Source organism: Leptodactylus fuscus, chromosome 8, assembly GCF_031893055.1.
Source record: "Leptodactylus fuscus isolate aLepFus1 chromosome 8, aLepFus1.hap2, whole genome shotgun sequence".
Lineage (NCBI taxonomy): Eukaryota > Metazoa > Chordata > Amphibia > Anura > Leptodactylidae > Leptodactylus > Leptodactylus fuscus.
Genome location: NC_134272.1, coordinates 26,480,578 through 26,502,930, shown reverse-complemented (window position 1 = coordinate 26,502,930; position 22,353 = coordinate 26,480,578). Strand labels below are relative to the sequence as shown.

The 22,353-nt window shown below is 41.6% G+C and overlaps 1 protein-coding gene across 27 annotated transcripts in view; it reads left to right on the top strand.

Annotated features, from left to right (window-relative positions):
• UNC80 (unc-80 subunit of NALCN channel complex) overlaps positions 1–22,353 on the top strand; it is a 109,714-nt gene that overhangs the window by 10,890 nt on the left and 76,471 nt on the right. For 10 of the 27 annotated variants that reach the window (XM_075284905.1, XM_075284920.1, XM_075284901.1 and 7 more), the window contains exons 9-22: positions 227–358; positions 488–704; positions 1,476–1,616; positions 1,708–1,976; positions 2,990–3,340; positions 3,612–3,743; positions 3,833–3,986; positions 4,183–4,331; positions 5,315–5,481; positions 10,579–10,677; positions 16,381–16,631; positions 16,770–16,876; positions 19,005–19,064; positions 20,431–20,614. In XM_075284905.1, coding sequence (XP_075141006.1) covers positions 227–358; positions 488–704; positions 1,476–1,616; positions 1,708–1,976; positions 2,990–3,340; positions 3,612–3,743; positions 3,833–3,986; positions 4,183–4,331; positions 5,315–5,481; positions 10,579–10,677; positions 16,381–16,631; positions 16,770–16,876; positions 19,005–19,064; positions 20,431–20,614 — 2,413 coding nt within the window. The remainder of the gene's footprint in view (positions 1–226; positions 359–487; positions 705–1,475; positions 1,617–1,707; positions 1,977–2,989; positions 3,341–3,611; positions 3,744–3,832; positions 3,987–4,182; positions 4,332–5,314; positions 5,482–10,578; positions 10,678–16,380; positions 16,632–16,769; positions 16,877–19,004; positions 19,065–20,430; positions 20,615–22,353) is intronic. The other 17 variants (XM_075284926.1, XM_075284928.1, XM_075284922.1 and 14 more) reach the window with 13 other exon arrangements.

The window sequence follows — 22,353 nt, the reverse complement described above, 5'->3', positions numbered from 1 at the left end:
CAACACAGAGAACAGAGGTGTCTGATTTCCGCTTCATTCCCTGTGTATCAGTTGCTGAGAACAGCTGATTGGTGGAGGTGCCGGGTATCAGACCCCACTGATCAATTCTTAGGTCATCCATATTTGTAGCCCGGAAAAACTCTAAACATCAAGTATGTGATTGGTGCTTTACATTGACATTGAGGAATATTCCAGGAGATCTTCATATGCATTTTTTATTTTAAAGGATATGACGAAATGCAACGAGGAGGACAGAACATTAGGCTCAGAGCCATATGCCAAAGTATCACTGACCAATCTACGGAGATCTGCAATACCAGATCTCTCCTCTGATATTGGAATCAACATTTTCAAGAGGGTAAGATATCTTTTCTCACTGATAACAATGTATTGCCTTTGCTCTATAATTTTTATATAGAAATATAAAACACTTGTTCAGCTTCCAAGACATTCCAGTAAAATCATATGTGACTTGTGCCTTCCGCAGCTAAGAACCCGAAGAGACGACAGAGAGCGTAAGGGATCAATACCATATCACCACCAAGGAAAGAAGCGGCAACGTAGGATAGGGATGCCCTTTCTACTTCACGAGGACCACTTGGATGTTTCCCCAACCCGCAGTACGTTTTCCTTTGGGAGTTTTTCTGGTATTGGAGAGGACAGGCGCACTATTGAGAAAGGGGGCTGGCAAACTACAATATTAGGTGAGTTTGGTAGCTGTAGGCTCTGTTTTTTTACGCAATTTTTCATTTATGAAAGAACGGAGCATGGGAGGCATTTCTAGCTGTTTTACAAGAAGAGGTCTGCTACTCAGGAATGGTTAGGACTCTTGAGATGTTGATGTTGATGTTGTTGAGGACTAATGTTTAGAAACTATTTCACCAATCGGCCTTTCTGGCAACCCACTGGTGACGGTAGCAGACTACACTCCGGCCAGCCACCAGAATCTGATGGATGTGTAGTGTTTGTTCAGGATGCTCAAGAACTAGACTGGTGAGGGTAGGAGGATGATCAGAAATGGAATACTGTTAGGTTAGCCGGTGTGTAGAAGACTCTTGGTTGGCATGTCTACTCTACCGAATAACAGACCTGTGAATTATAAGTCATAGGATCTAAGATATAACCTAAAATCCAGCGAATTTCTAAGGAACAGTTTCAAAAGTTACTACATTGCCATGAATAACTGGGTCTTATATTGTTGAAGGTCTATATGAAGCTAGACTTGAGTTACCCTCTCTTTTTTGATAAGTGAACTTCAGTACCGAATGTGGAATATGTCCTAGTGTTTTGCAATAATACTACTTATGTGCATCAGACATGGCTCCTTATATTGACTTACTATAGATCACAGACTATGAGTTAGTGAAGGCGGCTAGGAATATACTTGACAATGGTACGCTACTTTGTGTCATTACTTTTAGCATGGTGATGCTTTTGGCAGTGTAGTTGAGCTAACATATTTTGTCTTGCTGTAGGTAAGTTTACGAGGCGCGGGAGCTCAGATACAGCTACTGAGATGGAGAGTTTAAGTGCAAGGCATTCTCACTCCCATCATACTTTGCTAAGTGATCTTCCAGACCACTCCAACAGCCATGGAGAGAACACATCTAAAGATGGTATGCCATATGTATGAATACGTACGAATGTTCAGTAATGTATCGTGGTCATTTGTATAGATAACCATAAAGGAACCCTTATTCTTTCCAGTGAGGTCCCAGATTTCTACCATCACCGTTGCCACATTCAACACCACTCTTGCATCTTTCAACGTTGGCTATGCTGACTTTTTTGCTGACCACATGAGAAAGCTGTGCAACCAAGTACCCATCCCAGAAATGCCACATGAACCTCTCGCCTGTGCCAATTTGCCACGTAGCCTAACAGATTCCTGCATTAACTATAGTAGCCTCGAGGACACGGACCATATAGATGGCACCAACAACTTTGTCCACAAGAACGGAATGCTGGATCTAGCGGTAAGTGAAGAAATCTATTTATTAATGCATACCCAGAAACTCGCCGCTTGCCTTGCCATTACATTGGCAAATATAGATACACAACTTTCCCCCAAAGAAAAAAGTGACATACCTAGAAAAAGCTATAGGGTCTTATGCTGTGGTATGGCTAGTAACCCTTTTTATAATTTAACCCACCAAATATGTTTTCAATAACCCTAGACCCCATCACTGCTATAGGCCACTAGAAAGACTGATATTAACCCCTTTACTGCCCTTCACCACCAGGTATACCGACATTACCCCCTTCACTATCCTACACCATTAGGTTTGTTGACTACCAACATAACTGCTCCATAATACTGAAATTAACACCAGTTGACATTATCTTCTTCACTTCTCTGACAATAACCACTTCACTTCCCTAGACCACCAAGTATACTGACATTAACCTCTTCACTGCCCTAGACCACAAGTTATACCAACATCGACCCTTCACTGCACTAGACCACCAGGCATACAGACTGACATTAGCCACTTTGCTGTTCTTTAGCACCAGGTATACTGATATGAAACTCAGTAGCATTAACCCCTTCACTACTAGACCACCATTGTTTCCTAAGACTACCATGAATACTGGAATTAACCCCCTCACTGTCCTAGAACAATGGGTATTCTGAAATGTATCCCTTCCCTTCCATACACCACCAGACATATAGACATAAACTGGTTCATTGCCAAATCCCAGGGATATAGATATTAACCCTTTTAGCATCCTGCACCACCAAAAAAGTAGACTGTATCCCTTTCTTTGCTAGACTTGCATATTGTTTAATATTATTTGCTGTTATGTTATATGGCCCTTTATATTTGGCAGCTTTATAGTCCAAGCTGAACTATTACACAAAGGTCTATCAGATTGTAGGCACTTTCCTGGTGCAGTGTGATGCTTGCGTGATCTACAGGCTCAACAAAACAATGGACACATTTTGTAAATGTAATTCTTGCTGAACAATGTCTTAACTTCTCCCTAGGTTGTTCTTAAGGCAGTCTACCTTGTTCTGAACCATGATATTAGTTCCCGGATTTGTGATGTGGCCCTGAATATTGTGGACTGTCTGCTCCAGCTGGGCGTTGTGCCATGTGTAGAGAAGAAGAGGAAAAAGAGTGAGAACAAGGAGAACGAACCAACCATTATATCAGGACCTGCCTCAGTTAGTGGGGAAAAGAGGCAAAGTGAAGGGAACTTCCAGGTGAAGGGGCCGTCCCGAGGATCAAGCTGTGGCTTTGGCGGCGCCTCCAGTGGTGGAGCAGGAGGTGGCGGTGGTGGAGGAGATGATGGGAGTGGTGATGGTCAGTACAAGAATGAAAAAAATGCCGAAAAGGTAATTGTGGCCATTTCATTCATACTAACAAAAGCTACATTTTGAACATTGAATGTAACAAGATATTATTACTAGAATGAATGTCAGTGACTCTATCATTTCTATATGTAATACGGATATTATTATGATTTTATGCTTTAATAATAATAATAATAATAATATTTATTTATATAGCGCCAACATATTCCACAGCGCTGTACAATTATATAAACCTTATCTTATGTGTAGCATTCGTTACTATAGTCATGATTTCTCTTTTATCTCCTGTAAGGATGAGAATATCCCAGTAACCACCCACAAGTTGGCACTGACCATGCTCATCAAACTGGTAAAATCCTTAGGTTGTGCTTATGGCTGTGGTGAGGGTCATCGAGGGTTGTCTGGAGACCGCCTGAGGAATCAGGTTTGTTGTAGAAGACATTGAACGGATGTATTCTTTACTGCCATCCGGTGGTGAAATAGCTAAATGCACTCCTTGGCTTTATTTTGCAGGCACAGGGTTGTCTCACTAAACTATATAAACTGGATAAAGTGCAATTCCGGCAAACAATGAAAGATTATGTTAATAAGGATTCTCTTAATAATGTAGTCGACTTTCTTCATGCTCTTCTGGGATTCTGTATGGAGCCAGTAACCGACAGTAAGAGTAAATCAAAGTCTTTATTCTAATATTCATATTCTAAGATCAGCATAGAATTCTAGCAATATTTTAATTATATTACTATTATTTTATCACAGTTTGCTGTAAATGTAGATATTAGTAATAGGCTATATCAAAACAAATATTCCCCCCAAAAGTGGTTTCATTACAATTCCATTGTCTTGTCTTTATGTTTTTACAGATAGGGCCGGTTTTGGAAACAATTTTGCAACAATGGATAATAAGTCGACAGCTCAAAGTGTAGAAGGGATCATCGTGAGCTCCATGTTTAAGTCTCTGATCACTCGCTGCGCCTCCACAACACATGAGCTGCACAGTCCTGAGAACCTGGTAAGATGGGCGGCCTCTTCTGTATTTTTGGGTATTGTTTACAATTTTTCTTGTATTATTTCATTGCATTTTTTGTTAATGCCAAATTTCACATTGCTTTTCACTCCCTTTAAAGCTTATTAAAGTGGTTAAAGTGGTTCCTTTTATTGATAAGAGATAAGTGGGGACTGACACCTGGGACCCTGCGAGCACTCTTTCCCCTTCACCTCATTCGCTTCTATGGTAAAAGGCTGTAATTATATCACATGGCCACTATTAAGCAGATGGCGCACAACTTAAAACATGTAGAGGTCACAGCACTTGGCCTCTTCAAACAGCTGATCAGCAAGGGTGCTGGGTGTCACTCCCCACTGATCTCATATTGATGACTTATCCTCTTATGGTTCTCACTCTCTTATGATTTACCATCTTATGGGTTATGACACAAACATGAAAAAACTAATTTGGAGCAACTTTAGCATTGCAATGGGACCGTTTAATTCATTAGGACTAGTTGAGAACTTCCTGAAGTCTTTTGGACGGAAGTCCAAGTAGAAGTTTTAACCCCCTCCACTCTCACAGCATCAATGCACCCTCCCCCCCCCCCCTTCTTACCCACTTGTCAACATCCTAAATTCTCCAGACTTTCAGCACAGTGCTGCTCTCCTTGTATCATAAGTACCAGACTCTACTGATAATCAAGCAATGGCAGTAAGGTACAGTATAGATACCACTAGTGCCATCCCCTAAGAGAATCTCTAATCTGCCGCATTAAGCAAGACCCTCCTAGTACAGCATGTATGGCATGCAGATGTGCAGAGCAATGTGGACATGAGGCCACAGAGCTTGTCCAAACAGCCAACACCTACGAACTTCTGACTGGTGTGGTCTCTGAGAACTGGATCCCCTGATGGTCTGTCTTTAGGATGGACCATCAATTTTGTAAATCCAAGAAACTCCTTTAAACATTGTGTAATTTAATATTTTTTCAACTTTCTCTGCAGGGATTGTACTGTGATATTCGACAACTTGTCCAGTTTATCAAAGAAGCTCATGGCAATGTATTTCGGCGAGTAGCACTCAGCGCCTTGCTGGACAGTGCAGAGAAGCTAACCCCAGGGAGAAAATCGGAGGATTCCCAGCAGGAGCCAAGATCGTCCGCTATCAAAAGGTTTGCTATAATTGAGCTGTCTGCAGCACCTTGCTCACCTGCTGAGGCTCTGCTTGCTTGACGCTTCTACAGCTTAATTTGCTTTATTTGGTAATTGTGTACATTTTTCTGCTAATACTGACATTTGTATGGCAATTGTGTGGCCTGTGTATAGTAGTCCAGACCTGTTCTGCATTTTTCACGTGGAAACTAGGTGGAAACCCAGCAGACCCCACTATAATCTATGGGGTTTGCGGCTTTTTAAGCAGATTGGGTTTCCATTTTTTGGGTCCCCATGCAGAAACCCTAATGCTGGTGTGAACCTAGCGCAAGACGTTAAAAATTAAAGGTATTTTGCTTACAAAGTCCTTTATTTTCATGAAAAAAAACTTTATATAAATGGTATTGTCACATCGATAATGACCCGTATAAAAGAAGGACACATTATTTACCCTGAGCAATGAACTTGCTACAAAAATCCCCTGAAAAAAGTCAAAATTTCTCACGTCAAAAATGATCATGGGAAAAATATGCAAATCTGTCTTCCATGATGTAAATAGGAAGACAGTGCCTCAGTCATGCAGCCCAATAGAGGGCGCTCCCTTTAACATCATGCCCGACCTTCCCTCTGGGAAGCGCCCTCTATTGGGCTGCATGACTGAGGCACTGTCTTCCTATTTACATCATTGAAGACAGATTTGCATATTCTTCCCATGATCCTCTTCACAGTGGAGCGTCTATGGCTTAATAAGACTCCACACACCTAAATGGTGGTCTCTCCCTAAGGATTGACGATGTCCCCTTAATCACGTCAAAAAATAAAATAAAAAATTATTCGTAATAAAATAGGAATAACAGTTTGACCAGAATCTGCTTCTAATTTTACTTTGGCGACTATAAAGCCATCTTAAGGGTATGTGGCTCTCTGTCCATAGACATCTATAGGCATTATCACAACTCCACATGGATCCATAATATGACCGTATGTATGAAGGCTCTACTGTATCTACTGATGGACCAGTATGAAAGTCATACAGAATAATACATTACATGACTGACGTAATAAAACCCTCCCACCACTACATGAAGTATTTCCAGTTATACGGGACTTATTCTCACTAAAGGTCAATTTGACTTTCCTGTAACTGTCTTTATGGATTAGTGTTACAGGTTTATTACATTACTAGTCCATGTTGTCATTGGCTTGTCTGCCCTGTGTGTCTCTATTTCCATCCTGACCTTTTAAAAGGGCCTGCTCTGATTTTCCCGTTGTATTCTTATTGGGTCAATACGATTATCTCCTACTGATTTAATGGGGTACAAGTCAAGGATTTATGACCCAAGCCCATGCAGCTTCCAAGGGCCATAGAGATTGGGTTGCCCAGCCCACGTTGCATAATATTATTGTTTTGGATACTTACGACATGGGGAAAAAATGATTATGGAAAAGATATGGGGCTGCACGTCCTCCAGTCTTGGGCAGAAAATAAGCCATGTCAAGGCCTCTGATTCCTCCCTTATCTTAATAGGTTATTCACGGAGAAGGAAGAGATAATATAATAAAAATGGCTATGAACTGTATGGTACAATTGTAGCAAAGCTTAGCTTGACATCTCGCGTATTAAATAGTCTTAGCAAACTTTAACTTGACTTTTTTTATATTCTGAGTTATCTGCACAATCAAGTTAAACTTTGCTCTATCTGTAGAATCAATTCAAGCTGTAGCTCTCTATCAGAAGGAAGGTCAGTGCACACAGAGTTGTTTGGCGCTGATTTTGACGCTGAATCCGGCTCAAAATCAGCCTCCAAAAAAAGCCTCCCAGTAGAGTCAGCGTCAAAATCAGCACCAAAAAATTCCATGTGCACTGACCCTGACTATAAAAACCCACTCACCTGAACCTCTTCTGCCTACTTACCAACACATTGCTTTATTACCCTATAGAAATATGTTTATACTTGGATATATAAATATATTGGGTTTTATGCCCCCGCTATATACCCCTATAACTTAATAAATAGAAATGAGTATTTATCAGCAAACCTCACTGTCAAATTCAATGAGCAGTGACAAATAACACAAGTTAAATGCAGATAATACAACTGGATTTTGGCGCTTTTTGCTATGTTGCTTTATGTAGAGCTTTTACGATCAGTGTTTATGGCAGCGATCACCAACTGTACCATGGCATGGTCATGGCTACTGGCCGCCATCTTCTTCTCTATGCGCTGCTCTCCCAGGACATAGGATGAGCTCCAATCCCTGCCTACAGTGAGTGTAAATTCCCTTTAAGAAGCTGTGACATCCTGCAATCTGTTCCCAGCCAATCCCCGACCCCTGTGGGCTATTTAAGGCACCTTCCTTCCCTGGAAGATGCCTGAGCAATAAGGTTTATAGCTTGCTAGTTCCTGTGAAGGTGTGTTTTTTTCTACTGTTCCTTCGATGGTTCCTGTTTTCATCTCTGCCTGTTTATCCGACTCTGAGCCTGTTCTGCTTGCCCAGACCTCAGCCTGTTTACCATATTGCCTGTGTGCCGCCTGGTCTGGACTTTGGCCTATTTACTGACTTGAACAGACTCTGCCCTGACATGGACTTGTCCACTGACCAAATCTCTGGTCCCTTCGGTGATACACAGCATGGTCTCTTAAGTGGCCTGGGTCAGCTGCCATTTCTAGAGGTAGCAACCTGGTGATCCCCTGCAGTGAAGACCAGATTCCTATTATAGAGTGAAATGCAGGGAGCCATTTAGATAATTCTCTCAGGAGTAGCCCAAAGTCAGATGAGTCTATAGGCTCAGTGGTCTCACCCCCTGCATTAAACCAACTAGTGTGGGGGGAGCTGTGTTAATTTAGTGTTTCCCCTCCTCTTTCTTTGTTTGGTAAGTCGCTATAAGTGGTATCATTATGGAACGCATATTGTGCCAGGAAATGGAGTTTCATCACATGGGTTCTGGTGTCTGTGCAGGCCCAGGGAGAGCCCAACGTTGTCAGGGAGGTCGCATTGGAGCCCTGATCACTGCCAATAGGAGGATGGAGAATATAATGAAAGAAGGTGTCAAGTAGAGTGCAGGTACGCCACATGCACAGTCACGTGCACAGTTATTGCTCATACATGTGCTGTATGAGCAATAACCCGGGCTTAGCCCCTGTGAGAAAAGTCAATGGGCAATGAAGTCTCCTTGATCTGAGAAAGCGTTTCTGTCTGGAGTACTAAAGAAAGACCCCATGGACAGAGATAATATCTGTGCTGAGAACTGTCTGTAAGACTGATTGTCTTGTAGACATTTCCAGAAGCAGTGGACTGGCGGTACCAGGAATAACTCCTTGAGACCATCCTCCTTCAGTGCGATAAAACTAAAGTTACGTGGAAGAGTTGGTATTTTTAACCTGCAAGTTATTGTTGTGTGTTCTCAATCTTGTTATTTTGCAAGTGCAACTTGATTTCTTATGCCATCCTTTAAGAAATGGTACCCTCTGTTATTTGGACATTTCCCTGTCTGGGTGTTATTCTCTTTTGCATTGTCTTCTCATGTTTACATGGTGGCATAATGGTGACTGTGTAAGTGGAATAGTGGTCAAGGTGACCTTTAAAGGCACAGCATGATTTGCCTCATGATTGATGACTGTGAGAATATGGCAGGGTAGTCTGTGGTAAAGCTAAGACTCTCAGAGACCCGACAACACATGTGGACAGACTGAATTTTCTGCAGTCACCTGGACACAGCCAACTTGAGTAGAGATCAATGAGCTCTATCTGACCTCTGTAGGATCCTTATGTATGCAATAATTCTGTGGAATTGGCACCAATATGTCACACAGCTTATACTTGGCATAGTCAACAGGGTCACAGAACATCATGTCGCAGTTGGCATTGGCCAATGACTCAACCAGGAGAGTGGACCCACCAACCTACAGGCCTTATCTCTGTGACTACACCTCTAGGAACATCCATAGACTGTTCCCAAGTTTAAAGGGGAGAATATCTACCTGGCTAATAGAAAGGAGAGACTATAAACAGCTGTACATTCATAATAGTCCGCCAGGTGGATTCAGAGACCAGTTTGGGACTGGGCTCAGCAATAAGAGGCTATGTCAAGACATGAGAGATGTTATCTCAGAGAAAAAAACCTACTTCCTTGGATACAGTTATTCAGGAGGCAATCGTCCATTAACAAGAAGGAAGAGATGAGTCAGTAAAGGATCACGGCACTCAGCCCTCCCCTACCAAGACGGATTTGAAAAAAGCTACTTAGTAGGGCTGAGCGATCGGAATCAGAAAAGATCGGATCCCAATCGGCGATCGAGCGAATTTCATGATTGGGATTGGCTGGAAAATAATCGGGAATTGGATTTTAAAATCGATCTTGAAATCTCAAGATCGGCTCAACCCTACTACTTAGCTCTAAGAGGAGATTTGGTAGACTTAGGACCATAGGCGCTCAAAAACCCATAGCAGCACAAAAAGACAGGCTGCGATGTCTGTAGGCCCCTTGGTGTAGTCTGACTTGGTTACAGGGACGGTGTAATTTCGTTCCACATGTATTCAATAAACCTGTTGAACCACTATGGCTGTGTCTTACTATATCTTACAAGTGGATTGTGGACACTTACATGTGGGTCACCAGTAGCTGTAAATACATTCAATAATTTAAATATATATTATATATATATATTTTTTAATAAATCAGAGTGTTCTATAAAAATATATTGATTTAGTTGGGTGAATTGTTCTGAAAAATTACATTTCCCCAGAAACCATGTCAGGATGTTGGCATATATCTGTGCGACACATAATCCAGCATTAGAATGCGGCGCTATAGTGTAATATATATGTTTTCTATGACTGCTTTTGCTACAGCTAAATTAAGCTTATCAGTTATAAAGCTTTGTCGCTGATTTTTTTGCTCCCATGCGCTTCCATTTCACTGCTTGCTCTTGCTTATATATATATATATATATATATACACATAAATATATATCTACTTTTATAATTATTTACACTGAATACTTTTAATAGTATATTATATTAATGACAGTTCCAAAATGTTTCTAGCTAGCTAAAAAGGGAGAGGGGCACTGGTTGACTTTTGTTTCCTCTGGTTGGCCCTATTGCAACCCTAGACCAGAAGAAGGGAGCGCTCCTGAAAAGGGCAGAGTATCCTATGCGCCCGAGGAGTGCCGAAGTTACATCTCTAGCCACCCCCCACAGACTCCAGAGCAGTAAGTAGGCAACTATTGCAAAGATTGTGTGTGCACTGTGTGTTACGCTACCAAATATTGTATCGTCTACTTAAAGGGGTTTTCGTCAATATGGTGTGATCTATGGGTGCCTGCACTCAGATCCTGCACAGATCAGCTGTTCTTACACCCTCCAGATGCCTGAAGTTGGTACAGTAGGCTGGTAGCACCTGCAAGATGCACCTTTTCAAGTAATAGGAGTGGTAAAGCAGCCCCATGCACTGTATAGCAGTTTTTCCGGGAAATTGCAGAGACACTTCTATTAGTTCAATAGGAACAGCCTGCACCCACTTCAACACCAGGAGGCTGCAGGAACGGCTGATCTGGGATCTGAGTGTAGACACCACAGATAACATACTAGTGACGTATCTTGTGGATAGGTCATCAGTATGAAAACTTGAATGGGCCCAGAACCCCCCTTTAATTCCTAGGTCTTATGTATCTAACATAGGCAGGTGTAACAGGACCCTGAACTATCACACAATCTGTAGTACCAGTCCATTCATATGTGACAGAGGATCTATTAGACCTCTGAGGGTTCATGCTGTTGGCACGACTATAATTTCTGCACCACTATAGTTAGCCTTCAGATATTGCAGACCATATAGTCAGGATTCAATTGAATATTCATTCATACAGACTGTATACGTATATATTAGGATGAATATACATTCCTAAAAATGCATGCATTCATAAGCAGTTTGAAGAGCTGAGCAGCTGCAAGACCTCCCATGCACCGCTTATCTCTGAAAGAAAAAAATATACTTGATTATTATATTTTATTTTATTTTTATTTTTTTTACAAAATGTAGGGAATATGCTAAAATAAAAAAAATCCTTATACTGGTAAGCCCTCAGTGCCGCTGCTCCAGTGGTCCTATTATTTATCCTGCATTGGTTACCTGCATGTATGGCATAAGACCACTGAGGACAGTGTTGGCTGTGGCGGTCACATGTACATATATAAGACTAAGGAGACAAACAAGGACACAAAGACACTTAAGTGTTGTTAATAATGTTGGAATAATTTTACTGCAGGAGCGTCCTTGTCCATGGAAATATGGGTACTTAGTATTACAAGAACTGTCCGTCTGGTCACAGCAGGTGTCACGCAGCAGCACTGTCTGTGAGGTGACGTAGAGGGAGGTAGAAGGACACAGGCGCGAAGGGGGTGCTTATACCCATTACCTTCTTCCAGGCATCTGCAGCAGCTTGGAAGAAGATGGTAGCCGAGGGAATTTTTATACTGTGCTCTGTAGTGCCTGGGCCAGGTTTCTGTTTAGAAAATTTTGTGACAGATGTATCCAACATATACCACCCAACATATACCACCCAACATATACCAACCCAATATATGCCACCCAACATTTACCAACCCAACATATGCCAACCCAACATATACCACCCAACATATACCACCCAACATATACCAACCTAAAATATACCAACCAAACATATACCAACCCAACATATACCAACCCAACATATATCACCCAACATGTACCAACCTAACATATACCACCCAACATATACCACCCAACATATATCAACCCAACATATATCACCCAACATATACCACCAACATATACCAACCCAACATATACCACCCAACATATACCACCAACATATACCAACCCAACATATACCACCCAACATATACCACCCAACATATACCACCCAACATATACCAACCCAACATATATCACCAACATATACCAACCCAACATATACCAACCCAACATATACCAACCAACATATACCAACCCAACAATGGACACTATTTTGGCCTATGAATATGTTTAATGTGTGTGCAGGAGCAATACTGCTTAAAAGCAGCCTAATTCCAGCTTTATTGTATATAACACTACTGAGCCTTACTGGGGCCCATTTTTTCCCATTAAGGGTTATTTCACACAGGGAGCAGAAGCGTGGATTTTGGCACCGAGAGTGATGCAGGGAGCCGCATCACTCTCGGGCCAAAATCCACCTGCCACGACTGTTGCAGCTTCCGACAGTTGCGGCTTCTCCCTCCAGATGAATGGGCTGACTCCGGAGGTTGCTGCCACAAGGTGGACCCCGCAGCTCAACAAGCCGCGGAATCCACCTGAAGAAAGGACAACATGCCGCTCACGGAAAAAAGTAGTCTGGTGGTCTCCATAGATCACCATTGTGAGGGGGCAGATTATGATGTGGATTACGCGCCATAATCCGCCCCCTCTGTGCCCGTGTGAACGAGCCCTAACTTTTAATTCTGTTTTGATGCAATTTTTTTCATCTATAAGCCTTAAACCGTACCTCCATTTATAAAGAACTTTACATAAATAAATAGTACAGGACAGGTTAATATAGGAAACTTTGTAATATATCTTATCAAAGAAATATATTTTGTTCTCCACTTTTCAGGCAGAGATATTTTCTACATATTAGTCTATAAAGAGGGGAGGGGGGGGGGTTAAAGCGCTGCTAGAAAAGACACTTAATTGCTGTTGCTACACTCTGCTATTCTGTGCTCTTTTAACACTGCTAGGCTTGTAAGAAGGAGGCAATAAATCAATTAACTAGCCAACAGCAGCCTCCTACCCCCCCCCCCCCCTCTCATTCTCCATTGAGGTCTATATGTGAGACTGAATACTGAGATGAATCTTAAGTTAACAAGCAGTCAGACTGAAGACTAGGAGAAGGAAAACAACTTAACTGCAGCAATACAGACATACTGCAGTATACTGTACAGAAGCTCATGTAGTGTCAAGGTTCGAATCCCCATGTGGGAAAGAAAAAAATGTAAAATGTGAAAATGTATATATAAAAACAAATAAAATAGATAATAAAAGTTAATAAAAACCCTGTCTTTTTTAAATTGCTAAACTTACTAGTACACATGCATGCAAACTATCCAAAAATAATGTTATTTATTCTATATGGTCAAATTTGTAAGAATATAAATACTGACATGCACAGATTAAAGTCTTTCGGTCACCCCTCTTCCCCAAAAATCCCCAAAATTATCAAAAAGTTGTACATACTAAAACATAGTACCAATAGTACGCAAAAGTGAAAAGCATCTCTGGTGAAGAGTCTACTTGAACAATAGAATTGGCCATTTATCAACTTTTAATTCTTTTCTTTAGGCAACCATTATCTTCTCACTTAGGAACTCTTACTTTGTTAGGGTCCATTCACATGAGTTTTTTGGTGCTGATTTTGATGCTGAATCTGCATCAGAATCCACAAGGAAAAAAAGCATCCCATTGACTTCAATGGGTTCCTTTTTCCCCAAGTGGAAAAAAAGAACCTATTGAAGTCAATGGGAGTCTTTCTTACCACGTGGATTCTGACGCGGATTCTGTGTCAGAATCAGCCACAAAAACTTGTGTGAATGGATGAATGGAACCTTATTGTGTAGAGCACATTGTGCTGAACTACCATCACTAGTGGAACTAGTGGGACTGTACGCACCATTTCAAGTACAAAAACAATCATTTGGCTGCTTATAGTACCTATACATGCACCATGTAATATCATCGACCATTCAGGCAAAATATCTGCCAGTATAAACAGACCCTTAGGGCTAGTTCACACGGGATTCCGCATAAACACATTCTGTTGCAGCTTTCCGCTCCGGATTAGACCCAAATGAATGGGCCTAGTGCAGAGGGTGATGTCGCGAGATGGATACTGCGCTTGATTCTTCTTTTTGCACGCAGGAACAAACCATTCACGGAAAAGGAAATGACCGACTCCCATTAATTTCGATGGGAAGCGGCAGGATTTTGACACGGATTCTGCATCAAAATCCTGACTATTTAGCTCCGTGTGAACTAGCCCTTAGAAATGACTGGCACTTTACTATATCCTTATCAATAAATTTTTTGGAGTGTTCATTTGAAAATGATATATCCACACCCTGACTTTTAATGAATTATGTGACTTCTAATAGAAATTGGCTGCTGTTATAATAAGAAAGAAAAGCTATCCGCTTATTTGTATTCTATGTATAAAATGTGTAAATGACTTGAGAGATTTCTATTTACGGTTTTATGTTTAGTGCCAAAAAATACTAATTAAACGTGAATTTGTAATGTCCTGAAGGGCAGATTTACTATGGAAAATGCACTGGCACAGTTTGCACCACAAGACATGCCATATGCCAAATTTGTTACATGACATTTTGTTTTTTTTTCCTTTTTGGGAATTTTACAAAAGTTTGCAGAAAACAAGGTTTGGCAGGGTGGAGTCTTTAAAGAGGACCTTTTATGTGCTCCTGCTTGTGCAGTTTTATATACCGCTAGAAAGCCGACACTGCGATGAATACAAAGCATGGCCAGCTTTCCCATTTGAGCCCCCAGGATGGAGATATCAGTGTTGTTAGTTTCGGCACTGATTTCTGTCCACCATCAGAAGGGTTTTCCTGATGGTCTAGCTGGGCTGTGAGGATCAGCCTTCCTGACAGTACTCGTCCATAGACTTGTACTCAGTGGATTGTTCCTCAATGCTCAATATCATTCCTGTGCGATAAGAAATGCCCCCTGTGACAGTACAGGGCTAAGGATGAGTACTGTCTTGAGGGGCATTTCTCATAGCCCAGATAGACCATCATGAACGCCATTCTGAGCAGAGGTCAGTACTGAAATTAACAGCACCGATATCTCCAGTCCCGGAGCACATACCTTTCTAATGGTATATAAAACGGCATGTGCATGAGGACATTATGACTACCCATGAATTCAGCGCACTGTTGGCTTTCTAGCGGTATATAAAACCACATATGCAGGAGGACATGAGAGGTCCTCTTTAATTGCTCTAACTCTCTCAATGACTTGCATTTATCTAAAGCATCCAATACAAGATAAATTCCTTTGCAAATATAAGACTAGTTATTGCGCGCATATAAGACAAGCCACAGTTCCCCAATAACAGTCTTATCTTCTGCGTTTGGTAATCCGTCCAGGGAAGTCTGCATGGGAACCCCCCGAACGGAATACCAAACGCAATTGCAAGTGCTGTGCAGTAAAAGCACACCGACCCCATAAACTATAATGGGGTCTGTGTACTTGGCGCACGCTGCCCGCACGAATCATCTGGACAGTAAAGTAGATTGTGAAGTACTTTCCTGTCCGCATGTTCTGTGCGGAGATCTGGCGGCAAGCGCACGGACCCCATTATAGTCGGTGTGCTTTTACTGCTCAGTGCTTGCAGTTGCGTTTCGTATTCCGTTTTGGGGGGTCCCCATGTCAACTCCCCCAGACAGAATACCAACGTAGATGTGAACCAACCCTTAGAGAATATTCACACAATAGGGTTTCACAACTAAGTACTTGACATTTTTTTAATGGACAGCCCATGACCCAATTCACAATAAATTTACCCAATGTTTTTTTAAATGCTATGTGTGGCTGATCCATTAAAAAATAGAACATGTCATTTCTTGGGCCATTTTCACAGATTGCTCAAGTCTATTGGGGATTCAGAATTGAACACGTACAAGCACACTGCTCTATTGTGTGAATATGCTGTTAGCCATAGTGGCCACTAATAAACAGCAGCCAGTAAGTAGCCTTTTGTACTTTTCCTGTTCTGTAAGGGATGAACATGTTATATTTACTCTTTTCTAATATTCTAGCCACGGTATATGATGTAACTAGACTAAATAATCATTCCTTTTTGCTTTGTCCTTTTGTCTCTCAGCAATACAGATAACTTAAATGTTCACCCTGATCTGTCTCGCAGTGATGAGCAAATGCAAGGTGCAGGATTAGGCCGTAAAGATTTCTGGCGCAAAGTGTTCAAATCGCAGAGTGCCGCAAGCGACACTAGTAGTCAGTCAGAACCCGACACCTCAGAATGCACAACAGCTCATTCCGGTAACACCAATGAGAAGCGCTCAAGATCCAGATCCCGTCGGATATCACTACGCAAAAAGCTAAAACTTCCCCTAGGTTGGTGATGATAACTCATCATGGCCATGGAACTCATTGTTTTGTTGAGAAAATGGCAATTATTACACTCAAAAATAGCCCAAAATGTAAAATAGTACTGAAAATCTCACTACCACCTACTCTTATTTACTGTCACAGGCAATTGGCTAAAGCGTTCATCTCTCTCTGGGCTCACGGATGGTGTTGAAGATCTCCTGGACATCAGCTCTGTGGACCGTTTGTCTTTCATCAGACAGAGCTCTAAGGTAATTATTTTATGAATTCTAATAATGAAATGAGATTGGAAATTACATAATTTATTATATTTACTGTATGTTCCAAACTCTTCATAAAAAGGATTTGTCTTTGTAAATTTGCTGATAACATGGCCAACCAGTTGACCAACATGGTGTACGCTGTCTATGTCCATCCAGTTACGAATATACTGACTAGTGGATTGATGTAATGGTGGCCTCATTAATTGATACAGATCTAGGACTAAATTGAGTCAGGTCCTTAAACCATCCAGAATTTAGAATCTTAAGGCTAAGGCCCCACGGGCCGGAAACGCAGTGCTAAATGTGCTGTGGGAACAACTGCACCATGAACACATTGCGGTTCTTCCTGCAGTGCTTTGAACAGAAAGTTCACAGAGTTTTACTCCGCGGACTTTCTGTTACAATTATATCTATAGGGAAGCCGCCAGCGTTACGTAGATATAATTGACATGCTGCGATTTTCAAAACCGCAACAGTTTTGGAAATCGCAGTATGTCCGCACTATGTTTTTTTCTGCAAAGTGGGGATGGGATTTGCATATATCCCATCCACTTTGCAAGTACTGTAAAATGCTTCGGGCAAATCGCGGTGTTTCCGGCCCATGGGGCCCTGGCCTTAGGATTGGCCATAAGTAACTGATCATTGGAGGGCCAGGAGGAGGCTCCCGCACAGATCAACCATATGGAGCCACTTCATCCTCCACCAATGGACAACCACTTTAAGGACCATGCTCAATTTAGATCTTTCTAGTGAGCATTAGTTTAATGGCTATAACCTTTTCTGCATTGGATATCATTTTTTGCTATGCTGTTGTGTACACATATTATAATATTATTAGAGATGAGTGAACACAATTAGAAACAGCCTTTTCGAATAGCACGCTCCTATAGAAATGACTGGACGGAGCCGACACGCGGGGCCGGCCGCTTCCATTCATTACTATGGGAGCATGCTATTCGAAACGGCTGTGTTGAATAGTGTTCGCTCATCTCTAATTATTATCCTTTTTGTTCACATAATTTTCACTTTTTTAGCCTTATAATTAGGGTTGAGCCGAACTTGAAATTTCAGGATCGTTTTTAAAATCCGATTTCCCATCATTTTCCAGCCAATCCCGATCATGAAATTTGCTCGATCGCCGATTGGGATCCGATCTTTCCCAATCCCGATCACTCAACCCTAATGTTAGCTTTTCCCACAATGATTGGCCAGTAGCCAAGCTTTGTGGGAACTAGTGTGAGACCTTGATCCCGCCTAAAAAGATTGGGATCGGAATTCCGATCACGATCGTGAAATTTGTTTGATCGCTGATCAGAATGCGCTTTTTTCCGATCCCGGTCGCTCAACCCTACTTCTAATTTGTGTTTGTAATTATGTTACGTTACATTTTGAAGTACTGCACATCCAGTTTAAATTGTCTTTTTGGGGAAATTTTATGTATATTATTTATTTTTTATTTATGTTTTTATTTTTATAGTCTGTCTTTTGAAGGCTTAGAAATGTGTTGATATCTTATTCCAAGAAATGTGGTACTATGTTTGTTTTCTATGAAATACAACCGACACTACTAAAAGAATACACATTTGTTGACCTACTGACCTGTATCCTAATGGAGCACGCTGTGTATAATATCAGATCATTTTATTAATCATGTGTTAGGGCCCCTTCACACGGCATAAGCGCTCGGCTCATTCCGAGTCATACACGCGAGCACTTCTAAGCACTTCCCATTCACTTCAATGGGAGTGCTCGTAAAGCCGGCTTTACGCGCGCTCCCATTGAAATGAATGGGAAGTGTTTAGAAGCGCTCGCGTGTACGGCTCGGAATGAGCCGAGCGCTTATGCCGTGTGAAGGGGCCCTTAAGCAATTTGAGGAGTGTGAAATGGGAGTTTAGTAGAGATGAGGACAGAAGGGAAGTTATGCATTTATTAGCTCAGCCCATACTAAACAATATATATGTATCATAAAGGAATATATCATGTAAGAGGTTGAAAATTACAAATAATGGAGATTTGATGGAGGGGGGTTATGGGATGGGGGCTGACTTGATTTATCATTTTTCATTACATTACTAGAATGCCTTCTGAACCTGTCTCCTCCTTCTCATTTGCATAGAATGCCGCTGGCTTTAGGAAGAGCTTGCCAGCACAGGAGATGGGGGAGACAGATAAAAAGGTAACTAGCCTACAATACAGAAATAGCTACATACATACACACACATATGACAATATGATGTAACAACATGTACAAGCAATGTAATATCTTCATCATAAAATTATTTACTGACTTTTAAAGGCCGGGGCCCCATGGGATGTAAACGCCACGATTTGCCTGTGGCGGAAACGCCAAGGGAAAATCGTGGCATTTTACAGTCAGAGCAAAGCGGATGGGAAATAGCGAATCCCATGCCCACGTTGTGGAAAAAACAGTCGTGCGGAAAAGCCATGATTTCCAAAACCGGCACATGTCAATTATACCTACAGAAACACCGGCACTTTCCCCATAGGTATAATTGTAATGGAAAGTCCGCAGAGGTACACTCTGCAAATTTTCTGTCTTTTTTTTCCTAACTAACACATCGGAATAGCCTTAAGAAAGGCTATTCTTCTCCTACCTTTAGATGTCTTCCTCACCCCGCCGTTCGGTTAAAAATCCGTTTTTTGGCGGTATGCAAATTGGTTATCTCACAGCACTGGAGGCGTCCCCAGTGCTGTGAAAGAACTCTCTCCAGCGATGCCTCCGTCTTTTTCAGCAACCGCCTCTTTACTCGTCTTTTTCTGGCTGAGTTCAGACTTGTGCGCCTGTGCAGTCGGCTTTGCCAGCGGGCCACAGGCAGAGCCGAGTGCAAATGCCGGCGGCCATTTTTTTTTAGCATGTGCAGCTACTGTACGCTACTGTAATTCTATAGAACTGTTTGAGCGCTGGGGCCCGCCCCCAGTGCTGCAAGTAACTAATTTGCATACCGACGAAAAGCGGATTTTTAATCGAACCAGGGGGTGAGGAAGACATCTAAAAGTAGGAGAAGAATGGCCTTTCTTAAAGCTATTCCGACGTGTTAGTTAGGAAAAAAAAAAAGTTTTTCATGATAGAATCCCTTTAATGTTTTACAGTTTCAGCATAATGGATGGAATTTAAACAAATTCCATCCACGTACTGCATGAAAATAACCTCAGCAGATTGTCATTCAGTCATGCATCCTCAGATTTCAACCTTTACATTGCAACACTGTAGCGAATCCTGCAAGTCCGTCCTGTCCATTTTCACTTTGCGTGGGCTTAGTCTTTGTTGTTTTTGGCTTATGACTAAATATGCAAAACTTATTAAAGGAAAGTGAACTGATTCACCTTAGGAACATATTTACACACAGCCCTATAGACTGGTGACACGTAGACTGGTTATTGTACACTTACAACACAACTTGTTTATTGTATTGTACAATGTATTTTGTCTGTGCCTATATGTTTCGTATGTACACGTTTGCAGATTACACAGAAATTTTAAGCACTTTAACTGTTATTTCTCTGTTCACCTGATCACACAGAAATTCTCATATTTCTCATTGATGAAGGTGAAATTCACAAGCGCTGTAAAGTTGTCAGAAGCCGGCCCGGGATCAGGGATGGATGGTGGCAGAGACGAAGAAGAGAATTTTTTCAAGCGTCTTGGTAAATGGCGCTCAAGCAGAAGGAATACATCCAAGCTTCATCACACAGAAGAAAAAGATGGTTAGATATCAGGGTTCTCTTTTTCTGTTCCTTTGCGATTATTTTACCTTCTTTCATTGATTTTTAACACTTTTGCTGCTGAGGTGACTTGCAATGGATTTGTGAACAGTTCATTGCAACCTCCTTCCTTAGCAAAACATAACCCATAACAATTCCTATTTCTCATATTATTCCTATCCAATTTAACAGTGACTTATCCATTACATTCATCTCTCCTTTTTCTTTACTTTATTTTCCTAACTCTTCATATACTGTACTAAAAAACTAAAATAAACCGTACTGTACGTGCTTTGTTTGAGAAGCATCCCTATTTTTATGCCTCCATATAGTGTAGGCGGTCATTTTGTTGGCTGGTTTATTAAGTCATGAGTAGGGTTGAACTGAACTTGAGATTTCAGGATCGGTTTTAAAATCCGATTTTCGATCATTTTCCAGCCGATCCCGATTGTGAAATTTGCTCGATCGCCGATTGGGATCCGATCTTTCCCGATCCCGATCACTCAACCCTAGTCAATGCTTCTCTGTGGGAAAAGTCACTTTTAGGGTTGAGCCAATCTTGAGAATTCAGGAGCATTTTTAAAATCCAATTTTCATTAATTTTCCAGCCGATCCCGATCGCAATCAGGAAATTTGCTCGATCGCCGATCGGCATCCGATCTTTCCCGATCCCGATCACTCAACCCTAGTCATGAGACATTTGTGACATTACTGATATAATGCATTGGTATTGCTAACTCCAAATAATCCCATATAAGCATACCTATAGAAGAAAGACAAAGAGAATAGACACAGATGTACGACCATGGACAAGCACATACAAGGACATACACATATACAAATACAGTCATTTCCAATTAAAGTGAGAACGGCCGCTGACACGTGTGGTTGCCAATCGCTGCAAAATTATACAATGGGGTTGTTGGCCACCCAATGTGGGTGAGATGTTAGCCAGATGCAATAAAAAATAAATAAAAAAATTCCACTCCGCTTACCAGACCAGACATGGTTGCCGTTGGCTTCTTTTATATAATTGGGATGCTCAGAGGAGAAAGCACTGTCGGGCCACAAACAGTCAGCAATCTTAAAGGGATTCTATCATTAGAATTCCTTTTTTAACTAAGTACACATTGAAATAGCCTTAAGAAAGACTTTTCTTCTCTTACTTTTCCTTTTTCTGATCTGCGCCACCATTCCTTCCATATGCTTTCAGACAGCACGGGGGGCGTTCCCCTTTGCTCAAACAGCACAGGGGACGTCCCCTGTGCGATCCGAAAACTCTCCAGTGACGTCTTTGTCTTCTTCTGCCGTTCGCCTCTTTGCTGGGTCTTCGGCCACATGTTCAGCCAACACTGCTGACTCCACTTGTCCGTTAGCTAATTGCCTGTGGCCTCTTACACGAGCGACCGTTTGGCCACAGCAAAATGGCCAACGGACATGCACAGTCGGAGCTTTTGGCTGAAGATGACCCGGAGAAGAAGACAGAGGCATCACTGGAGAGTTTTTCGGACAGCACAGGGGACTCCACCTGTGCTGTTGGAAAGCTCATTTACGTATGGAAGAAATAAGAAATTTCTCAGGACCGGTGGCATGGATCAGAAAAAGAAAAGTTAGAAAAGAATAAGCTTTCTTAAGGCTATTCCGACGTGTGCTTAGTTAAAAAGGGATTCTAATGATAGAGGAATACCTTCAAAAAACATATTCTAATTCAGATCAACTAAAAACTCACAAGTGTATTATAG